The 11,586-nt window shown below is 41.3% G+C and overlaps 1 protein-coding gene across 1 annotated transcript in view; it reads left to right on the plus strand.

Annotated features, from left to right (window-relative positions):
• The window catches only part of Asb17 (ankyrin repeat and SOCS box containing 17), a 13,896-nt gene extending 3,996 nt beyond the window's left edge, over positions 1 to 9,900 (plus strand). Inside the window, 3 exon segments of the mRNA XM_008848658.1 lie at positions 7,719 to 7,961; positions 7,963 to 7,990; positions 9,694 to 9,900. Of these exon segments, the coding sequence (XP_008846880.1) occupies positions 7,719 to 7,961; positions 7,963 to 7,990; positions 9,694 to 9,900 (478 nt within the window).
• The last annotated feature ends 1,686 nt before the right edge of the window (positions 9,901 to 11,586 follow it).

The raw sequence follows: 11,586 nt of genomic DNA on the forward strand, positions 1-11,586 counted from the left end.
AGGGATTTTGTTTGCCCTTTTTAGGGCCCCCGCCACAAACATCCAAGTGCTCCTGTGTGATGCGCTGTAAGAGAGGTGACGGCATTCGGCTAAATGAGCAGCAATCATTTATTAAATATGTTCCAAGTGCCAAGCACTGTGTTGTTAGAGATATAAAAATAAAGTAGACATACTTCATGATTGTAGAGCTCTCCCATAATAGTGAGGCACACAAAATATGTTATGGGGCTTGGAGAAACGGCTCAGTGGTTAAAAGCACTGACTGTTCTTGCAGAGGACCCAGGTTTGACTCCCAGCACATGGCGGCTAACTCAGTTCTGTAACTCCAGTTCCAGGGGATCCAATGTTCTCTTCTGACCCTCATGGGCATTGCATGACATGGGTGCACTTATATGAGTGCAGGCAATGCACTCATACACATAAAATAAATTTAAATATATATATATCACATTCTATTTTCAAATAGAAGCATGTTTGTGTAGAGAGCAGAGAAGGGAAATGTAACACTGGAGAAGGGAGGGGTAGGTATGTACGAGGGCTTCACAGAGGGAGGAAGGTCGTAAACCACTTTTTTCAACGGTGAAAGTTTTCTGCTTCTTTCCCTTGGAAACATATATATCTAGGTAAAGGATGGATGACGAGAACCAGGGACACACAACATACTGCATCCAGCAACTATCAGCTGTTGAGAAAAAGCCAGAAAGTGAGATGAGAATCAGGTCTGAGCAACAGATGAGGCCTGGATATGAAACCCTGGAAGACTTTGTAGGTCATACTGAGAAATTTACCTCATGGTGATGCCACTAGTGAAGGTTGAACTTGTATAATGAAAAGATCCATCAGTTCCCATTTGAAGACTGGGTTGTGCAAAAGGTGGTCAGGGCTAGGGGCAGGGAATCCATTTAAGAAATTGCTCAAACACTGCCCCAGTCCCAGAATTTTTATGTGGGAAGAGTTCGGAGGTGATCAGATTTTGTAAGGGACGCTGGTTAGCAAAATCACTTGAAGCTGAACTTTCACAGCATGCACAGTGCACACTTAGCTTGTGTATATATAATAGTTTTGAGGAGTGAAATAATTACACCTTGTCACTGTTCTCCCCAACCTGTACCTCCCTTTATACCACAACTTTGCAGTAGAGAACTAAGCCAGTGGCAGTGGGGCTGGGGTTATTTTCAAAAAGAATGACATGACCCTAATTGGAGGGGAGAATCAGAGGGACCTGTTTGCAGACATAACAGATTCTGAGACTGGTTGATGACTGTTCATTTTCTGTTGCTGTGATAAATTGTCACAAATAAAACAAATTTATTATTTTATAATTCTGTAAGACAGATGTCCAAAATGAATCTTACAGAACTGTGAGGAGGGTTCTGAAGGTTTTAAATGTTTTAAATGTCAACTTCTGACAACCTACAGTTAACTGGGAAGAGAATCTTAATGAAAGATTATTTAGATCCGGCTGGCCTATGGGTGTATCTGTGGGAGATGGTCTTTGTTATTTATGTAGGACTAGCCGGCCCAGTGTGGGCGGAAGCATTCCCTAGGCAGAGATCCTGAGCTATGAGACGGGAGAGCCTGGGGAGAAAACGAGCAAACAGCAAGGATCCACGCATCTCTCTGCTCTTGGCCTTGGCTGTGATGTGACCAGTTGTTGGAGTTCCTGCCTCCACTTCCCCTCCGTGATGGATGGAGAAGCTGGAACTGCGAGCGAAATAAAAATAACCCTTCCTCCGTTTTTTTGTCATGGTGTTCGTCATGGCAACAGAAATGAAACCAGAACAGAGACCAAAATAAAAAGTTTCTGTGGGTCTGGCTGAAATCTGTTCCCAGCCATTCCCAGTTTGAGGCCGCCTGTGTTCCTCGGCACACGGCCTTTTCCTCGCCTTCAGAAGCCTCCTGTTATATTGCTGACGCTTACTGAAAGGAATACCTGGATACTCCTCCATCCCCAAATCCTTGTCTTGGGGCACGTTTTCTCTGGTGGATAAGATAACAGCTTCCACAGCATTTTCATGCTTGCCATATTTTAATCATCCTCGGCCCCATTACACTCTTGTCCCCCCTTATTCTTTAACAGATAGTCCACCCTTTTTCTCTCACGTCTTCTTTCACGTCAAGATTCTACATATTAGGGGGAGCATGTTGCTAGTCTCCAGTTCCATCCATTTTCCTACAAGTGACACAAATTCATTCTTTTTAGCTAAATAGAATTTAGTCTCGTGTATCGATCACGTCTTTATCCATTCATCTGCTGGTGGGCATCTAGGCTGACTCCTTATCTTGGCTATTATGAATAGTTCTTCAATAAACACAAAATGCAAGCATCTCTTACTTAGATTCCTTTGGTTATATATGCTGAAGTGACAGAGCTGGATCGTGTGGTCATTCTATTTTTAGCTCTTTGGGGAATCTCCGTACGAATTTCCACAGTTTTCACTCCCACTAGCAGCATATGAGGGCTACTCTTTCCCACATCCTCATCAGCATTTATCATTCGTTTTCTTGATGACTGTCACTCTGACTGGGGTGAAATGGAATCTCAATGTAGTTTTGTTTACATTTTCCTGATAGATGAATACTTTTTCATGTATCTACTGGCTATTTAAACTGTCAAGGTCTAGAAACTCCCTTTGCCAAACTGATAGGCTATTATTCAGATCACAACGGTCCTGACACAAACTTCTGACAAGACACCTACTTAGTCAGTTTTTGGACATTTGAGTTTGAACTGCCCAAGGGGTGGAGGCTGCAGTAGTTGGTTCTGTAGGTCGTGCCATCCCTGATGCTTTTCTTTATTCCCACAGCTATCTGTGAGGGAATCTTATAGCTTGTCTTCCTGCGATGGTGGACTACGGATGCCTGCACCACAGCTCAGTGGCTTTCTTCCTCCTGCTCTGTAACAACTCAACAGAGGGCAAGCCACATTGCTCTTTACCCCAGACCTCTCATGGCATATCCGTTCTATTTGGAGCAAAAAGTGACTTTCTCATGGTGATCATTAGGCTCTTCGAGATGTGGCACCACTTCCTCTGTCCTCGGGCTCACCCTGTCAGCCACACTGACTCCTTACCCTTCCCCACTCTACGGCTCCCTACTCCATGGCAATCCTCTGCCTCGGGGTCCTTACACACTGACAAGCGAGGCTCTGTGTCTCCTAAGCTGTGTCCAGATGTCCTTCCAGTAACGGTCTTCATCCCCGTGCCCCCAGGATGCCTGTACTTCTCATTCCGCTCTTCTCTATCTGTTCTCCATGGCATTTGTCACCTGACACTGTAAAATCTGCTTGCTTGCTGCAGTCATCCTGTGTGGTTAGTCACCACTTCCTATAACCTAAGGGTCTAATTTTGTTCAGTCTTACATCCCAAGTACCTAAAACTGAGCGGCAGTTAGTGTGCATTCACTATTTGTTGGAATAAATGAAAAGCAGCTGAAGTTATGGCCATGGATGAAAGTGCCTGAGAATGGTCACATCAAAATTAGCCAGAGGCGAGACCGTGCACACCGTGTTAGACACTGCAGTGGAGGAGACGGGAGGGCTGAGCAGAATCAGCGAAGAGCTAGGTGGCTACCTTGAGGCTGGTCGACAGTGCAAAAAGGAAGTCTAGTGTGTTAGATAGCAGAGATCAAGTTATTATGAAGAAATGTCTATTAAAAATTTTCAGCCAGAAACAAAAGGTTGTGTAGAAAAACTAGAAATATTTACGGCTGCAAGGCGGTCATCCTCTGTGTGTCTAGACAAAAAGCATTATTCTCTGCTTTGAAAATGTATATGACAAGCTTTTATATACAGAGGATTCAGTTCATTAACCTCACATTTTAAAACTGATCCTTGCTGTGCTTGTCTCCCTCCACCCATGTTAAGTACTGTTGTAATTAACTGTCAGGACAGATTAAGCAAATTTTGGTTTACAGTTCCATACTCTTTAAAGTCAAGAATTAATCACATGTCATGTGGATAGAGATTAGATGTTTAAATCTAATTTTAAACCTATTTGAGTTTTACTCATGTTTTCAACATTTTTCAGTATTCACTCAATATCTCTTAGAAGTAATGCCAATTTTAATGTCTCTGAACCAACCACATCTTAACAGTGGCCACTTATGGTGCACTCTGTCCTATTTCCTGAATGCCAGATGAAATGGAGATCTTTTTTAAAGGTTAAAAACTCATTGAATTTTATGTCTTACAGGGCTTATAGTAAGTTCAATATTGTATAACTGTATTAATTCAACTGTGAACCTAGAAACTTGTACCCACTTGTGAAAGAGATGTACTCTTGATCTGGCATATGTTACTGAATTTGTTACATCTGTAGTGAAATGCTTCCTCTAATCCATGTAGTTATTAAAAATTTTAAAAAATGATTAAAATAATAATAATTAGATGTGAAAAACATTTTTAAAAACCTAGCTAGAGAAATGAATTACGTTGCCTTTTAAAAGTTGAAATGAGTCTATATCACCAAAACCTTGTCAGAAGTGAAAGCAGATTCCAATTAGCAAATGTATGAGTGTCCTCCACGGACTCAGTATATCATAAGCACTGAGATACAGTATGAACCAAAAAGACAAAAATTATTTCCCTTGGACTCTCCAGACAGCAAAGGCCCGGGAGGTCATGTAATGTTAAGAGAACTATAAGCGGTCCTCTGATCTCCACACATGAACTGTGGCACATGTACACTTGCACACACATACATGTTTTTAAAAGTTCCCTTTTTGCACAGCCATTTACTGTGAAGATAAAATGAAAGTTTAAATCTGCTAAGCAAGTTTTCCAAAGTGATAGGACGAAGGTACAAGGCTCCTGAGACGAGAACATTCCAGGTAACCAAGGAAGTCTTCACAGAAGAGCCTGCTGGGCAGCCTGCTAAGATGGGCCAGACTTGTCTCAGATCAGAAAGTGGAGAGAACATCACAGAGCAGAGAAGGGCAAAAACCTCAGTACAAGGGTGGTTTGGGAAGCTGGAAGCCGTGACAGGTGATCCACAGGAAGCACCTAGAGCTCAACTGTTGAGGCATATGGGAAGTACTTGTGAAAACTGTGCAGGCAATACTGACCATTTCTGGATAGAACGAGAACACATAGACAAATATACAGATGTACATATACACAAGAAAATCATACATACACATGAACATACACAAACATACATATGCAAGTATACACACACACACACACACACACAGTGCCAGTGGCAGAATTAAGATACGACCAGCTTTGCACCATAGCACACTGTTTCTTTAACTGACAAAGTTCTGGCATTTTAAAGCTCAGTGAAGCTTCAGAGATAACTGGGCTAGTGATTTTCTGGAGTCTCCCTGGTGAGAGGGCTCTATACATCTACCCTCAAATCCACTCCAACCAGATATGCCCCCACGCCTTAGTGTATTAATTATCCAACGCCATGGTATGCGTGTGCCTACAACATTCTAACCTTTTCACTGGAAAACACCCGCTCATCTTTCAGTCTCCCTTCCTATCTAACCTACAGGAAATGCTGTTCAGGGAGAGTTAAATGCCACTTCTCAAGACTATTAGTACCTGAAGCAAGCTTCTGTCTCAGTGATGCTCACCCTGTGTTTACTGTACCGAATTACTTGTCTGTTGTCCCTGACGGTAAGTGAAGTTTGCATCTTTCATGTCTGGGACTACTTCTCAGTACACTCTAGACATGCTGAAAACATGATAAACTTGTCAGTGAAAGGATAATCAAACCAGTACAGACACTAATGAGGAACTAGCACTTGACTCCATCACACAGCTGCTAGGAACTGAAATTCAGAACCTCAGAGGCTCAAGTCTGCCCCATGTGGCAGGTCACATGATTAAATACATGTCATCCTTGGAAGAACTTGTGAAAAGTACTTTATTTTGTCTGTGAGTGCAAGCGTGCTACCGTGCAGGTGTGGAGGTCAGAGAACAACTTGTGGGAGTCAGTTTTCTCCTTCCGTTATGTGGGTTCTGGGGCTCAAATACTAGTGATCTGGCTTAGTGGCAGGTGTCTACGCACTGAGCCATCATCTCACTGGCCCAATACACCTAATCCTGAAGTTCTGCTTTACTTGCCTGGCAGAGCTTTCTGGAACTCATATTACTACTTTGTGTGCCTTTTGCAGACTATATTAATATTTTATTAGACCAGTCAAAAGAATTTGCGAGACACGGTTCGCTATTCAAATTTCTCTTTGCTTAATCTAAAGTCATGTTACGTGGCTAAATTACGCACTTATTAGTATAAAATTTCTTGTGGTCAGAGACACCACCAAGTTTTTCCTACATTTATAGGAACCATCTCAGTAAAGAGCTTAAAAGTCTATTAAACAAAACAATTTCAAATACTGTGTGCTATTAGAAAAATTAAAACTCAGTTCTGTCATAGCGAGTTGAAATACTGACATCTAGCGACCATGTGACACTCCAAGAAAAGACAAAACAAAAGATATAGATAAAACAAAACAAAATAACGAAAAACAGGTCTTGCAATATAGACCAGGCTAGAGATTCTAAAACAGTTTTAAAAAGAGTGTATATGTGTGTGCACATGCACGCACACATGTAGGTCAGAGAACAAACTTGAGTGTTTGAGGAAGGGTCTCTTACTGAGCCTGGAGCTCATCAAGTAGGCGAGGCTGGCTGGCCGGAAGATGAGCCCAGGGTTTCTCCTGTCTCCTCCCCAGCACTGATAAAACAAAACATGTGACACTAGCTTTTCCTTTTTATACGTTGTTCTCGAAGCTTGAACTCAGATCCTCAGATTGCACAGCAAGCACTTTACTGACTGAGCTCTCTCCATCCCTAAACTTTACTCTTGGAGAAAAGTAAAAGTCTATCCTTGAGGGACCTGATACGGTTCTTATGCCCATGAACACATATGTCTTATTAAAGGGGAAACAGAATTAAGGTAGTTGCACTTGTTTTTTATTTGATCTCCACTCTCACTTCATGTCTAATATATGATTAAGAACAAAACCAAGGCTGGACGTAGTGGGTCACGCCTTTGAACCCAGCGCTTGGGACACAGAGCCAGGAAGATCTCTGTGAGATGGAGGTCAACCTGGTCTACATAGCAAGTTCCAGGGCAGCTGGGAAACCTGTCTCAAAACAACAACAAAAGATGATATGAAAGTGAAATGAAAAAGATTTCCCTCTATTTCCATTCTGGATTTTCTAGAGCTTTATGAGTTTTAGAACTCCTAACGAGTGTGGACTTCTCAGATGAGAAGCAGAACTGCTTATAACTGAAAGTGAACACTTCGCACACACTATAAATTTTGTGCTTAATTTTACAATTTTTAGCATTTAATTTATGTATATGTGTATGCATTTGAATGATTGCATGCCACGTGTGTGTGTGTGCCTGCAGAGGCCAGAAGAGGATGCTGGATCAGCTGAGCTAAAGTTACAGGTGGCTCTGGGTGGCCTGAGTAGGTCCTGGGAACCAAACTCAAGTCCTCTGGCAGAGTAGCAAACGCACTTACCTGCTATAAGGCACCACTCCAGCCCCTTATTTTCAGAAATGTAAAGGGAGGTTTCATGGTGTAGTAACTGTCTTTTGCCCTTCAGTGTCGTCTAGATTTACAGTGTCAAACTCCTTTTAAGATGTATTGGGTATAAATGTGTCACACTGTATGCACAGCTAAGCAGTCGGTATTAAAACTATAGTTTTCCCATTACTGTTCAGTGTTCATAACATGTCTTGATGTGCTTGCAGAGCCTTCACACCAGTGTACTGCCCAAGCCCACTGAGTGGCATCACACCTCTGCTCTATGTGGCTCAGACAAGACAGTCGAAAATCTTAAACATTCTCCTGCAGTACGGTATCTTAGAAAGAGAAAAAAGTCCTACCAACATTGTACTAACAATACTACTCTACCCTTCAAGAGTGAGAATAATGGTAGATCATGAATTACTCAGCATCCAAGAAGGTGCCAAGACCCGCCTGAGGCTCTGCTCCAGCTTCCGTCTCAGTCAGGGAGATGGAGGTGAGCAAAGCATTACTCCCTGGGGTTGGGATCAATACTGGTGAATGTAGGGATACAGCCATGAAGGCAAAAACATGAAGAGAAACTGTAATCTATATATCACCTCCAACAACAAATTAACCACCATAGACCTGCTCATTAATTAAAAATGAGGCAAAATCCAAATCAGCTAAAAAATTAGACCTTCAAAACGTTGATTCTGTTAACATGAATCTTAAGCTAGACTTACAGTTTATATCTGTGTTATTAAGTAGATGTAAAATATTATATTCCAATAACACGTTTCTATTAAGATATCTATCTTTCAAGAATAAAGTAAGTTAAAATTTTCATAGCTTGTCTTTTCAACAGAATATTTCAAAAGGACAGTTCCATTTCCCCCCGCACACACTATCACATACCAAGAAATGGATTTTTCCATTCATGATCCCAAAGCAATTTCAAGCATTATAGAAATAGAAAGGCTTAAAATCGTTATTCAACTGAAAAGATCTCTCAGCAATGTGGAGACCTTCTCCTTGATAAGGATTTTGAAACAAACCAAGGCACAGAAAAAGCTACCCACATATCAAACATACATAATGTTCAGTCTTCAAAATGAACTACGAATTACAGTATTACACTGTCAGGTTGTATCATGGCAATCAGTAGAAAGAAGTTAATGTGCTTAATGGGAAGTTATCCCTAAGCATTGAAACCAGCCAGGTGAGCACCGCTGACCTTAAAAGGTGTGACTTTAGAAATAAACCCCAAAGAGCTGTAACTTTGCTTAAGTAGTTACACCTTTGATGACAGAATAAACAACAAAGGCGTACTCATATAGCCAGGTGTCAAGAAGTCTGGGCAGTGTAAGTTACATGTTTAATTATTGTGTGTGTGCCATGATGTGCTTGTGGAAGTCAGAGGACAATTTTGTGGAGTTGGTTCTCTCCTTCCACCTTTATGTGGACTCCAGGGTAAATGTCTCTGTAATATAGTAAACCCTTCTACATCAGTCTACTGGCATTTGGCCTCTAGAATTGAATCTTTAAAAAGATGGCTTCCTGCAGAGCAGTCTGCATCCCTATTCCCTATTAGCAATTTGGGTAACCCCCTCAGAGGATGGCGTGATAAGAATAGGAGGTAGGAACTGCCTAGGCAATTGGTGTAAAAAGGCCCCAAAGAAAAGTAGCCAGTTTCTTTGCTAAAAGTCAAAATATCCTTGGGACTGTTAGCAACATACTGTTTCAAAGGCCAAAAATGTCAAAAGTATTTGGGAGCTTGTATCTAATCCTTAAAAGATTTTATGGTTACCTCCTGGGGGGGGATGTTAGCATACCCAAAAGCCCCATAAAAATAAATAAATGAAAGAAGAAAAAAAAAAGATTTTAGGGTTACCTCTTCAGAGGGGGGAATGTTGGAAGGGAGGAAGTGGGCATGGATTTGAACAAAACCTTATATGCATGTATGAAATTCTCAATAAAGTTTTTGTAAAAGTTAAAAAAAAAAAAAAGATCGCTTCCTACACTTTGAAACACCTTGATGTGGACAGGTCTCCACTGGGATCTTGTGTGTTAACTCTGCACTTGTTGGGTCCTCGAGACAGGTGGATTTCTCTGAGTGCAAGCTCAGCCTGGTCTATACAGAAAGTTCTAGGCCAGCCAGTGCTACATGATGAGGCTGTCTAAAAAAACAAAAGAATTTCCCCTTTCGCTCTTCTTCAGACACAGCTGAGTTTAGGAAGACATCCAATTATTCAAAATTGGTTGGACTACATTCCTTCAATAAGATACAAAGATCCATGTGAACTCATACATCTGTGCAGAATGACCATCAGAACTCAGCTGCTGGCCAGGAATATGCTCCCCAATGGAATATTTTCACTTCTTATTCCAGCTCGTCTACAGAACTTTCTGAATTTAGAAAGCTAACCATCTTTATGCTAAGTTCTTTAGGGATGATTGCCACTGTACAATTTAGAAGTTAATAAACTAGTTTTGGTAAGGCTAAGGCTGAGATCCTAGCAGACAGCCTGAGAGACTGGATTTCAACCTAAATTGGTATAGTGGCTCTGATCTCAGCAGACCTCCAAGAGAGTGCAGAGTTCTGGCCTCCATCTGGCATAGGGGCTGAGAACGCAGGGTCTAAGGCTGAGATCCTAGCAGACAGCCTGAGAGGCTGGATTTCAACCTAAATTGGTGTAGTGGCTCTGATCTCAGCAGACCTCCAGAGAGTGCAGAGTTCTGGCCTCCATCTGGCATAGGGGCTGAGAACGCAGGGGACTGCCTGAGAGCATCCATATCCTGCCCCCACATGGTGAAGGAAGCCTGTATGTACCTGGCTGGAACCTGAATTGGGCTTCTGTGGGTGCTCCCGAAGAGCTGATCTGAAGCCATCAGTTCCCTCCAAAACCTGAGATTTCCCTGCCATTCAATGGGATTTAATACCTGTTTATGATTCTTGCCCATTTATTTTTCCTTTCTTGTGAAATACCTTTTCATATCTTTTGCCCATATTTGAACTGTCTTTTCTTTATTATTGATTCATAAAAGATCTTTGTAGATGCTGAGTACTCATCTTATACCAGTTGTGTTGTGAACATCACAATCACCATGGAAAAGATCAATAAATTAGACTACATTAAAATTTTTTAAAAATAGGTTGGGAGATGACTCAGTGGGTAAAGGATCTTGCTATAAAGGCTGATAACTTGAGTTCAAATCCCTGGGATCCACATGGTGGGAGGTTAGAAATTACTCCTGCAAGTTGTCCTCTGACCTCCACATGTGCCAGTACATGCCCACACACATACACAGATACAGACATAAACACACAACACACATACTAAATGTAATAAAATTTTTCAAAAAAATAAAAATATTTAATTAAAAATCTTTCAGTGTGAAAACACAGCCTTAAGAGACAGAGAAGGCAAGACATGTAATTACAAGAAAATATTTCCAGTACACTTAGTGAGTGAAGGACTGATGTTTAGACTTAATTAAAAATTCCTTCAAGTCCAGGGCTGGAGACATGGCTCGGCAGTTAAGAATACTGGTTGTTCTTGCAGAAGACCCGGGTTCATATCCCAGCACCCAGGTGGCAGCTGACAACTGTCCATGGCTCCAGTTCCAGGGGATCTGACAGCCTCTTCTGTTCTTGCAGAACATGGGTGCACTTATACACATCCAGGCAATACATGCATACACATTAAATAAAAATAATAAAATAAAAAAAATTGTTATATTAACATCACATTCTTAGTACTAAATATTCTTCTATATATACATTACATAACTAACTTTCCAAGACCTAGTTCAGAACACCAAATAGACAGGATCAGAAAAGAAACATTCCACAACATATCATAGTAAAAACACTAATAGTTCAGAACCAAGAGAGAATACTGAAAGCAGCAAAAGAAAAAGAAGTCACATACAAAGGAAAGCCCACCAGAATTACAGCTGACTTATCATTGCAAACTATGAAAGCCAGAAGAGCCAGGACCAAGGTATCTCCAGTTCCACATGACAATAGATTCCAGCCCAGAATACTATACCCAGCAAAAATGTCTATTATAGTTGAGGGGGAAAGAAAAATCTTCCATGACATGAATA

This window comes from Nannospalax galili, unplaced genomic scaffold (genome assembly GCF_000622305.1).
Source record: "Nannospalax galili isolate Female #2095 unplaced genomic scaffold, S.galili_v1.0 scaffold1124, whole genome shotgun sequence".
In the NCBI taxonomy this organism is placed as follows: Eukaryota; Metazoa; Chordata; class Mammalia; order Rodentia; family Spalacidae; genus Nannospalax; species Nannospalax galili.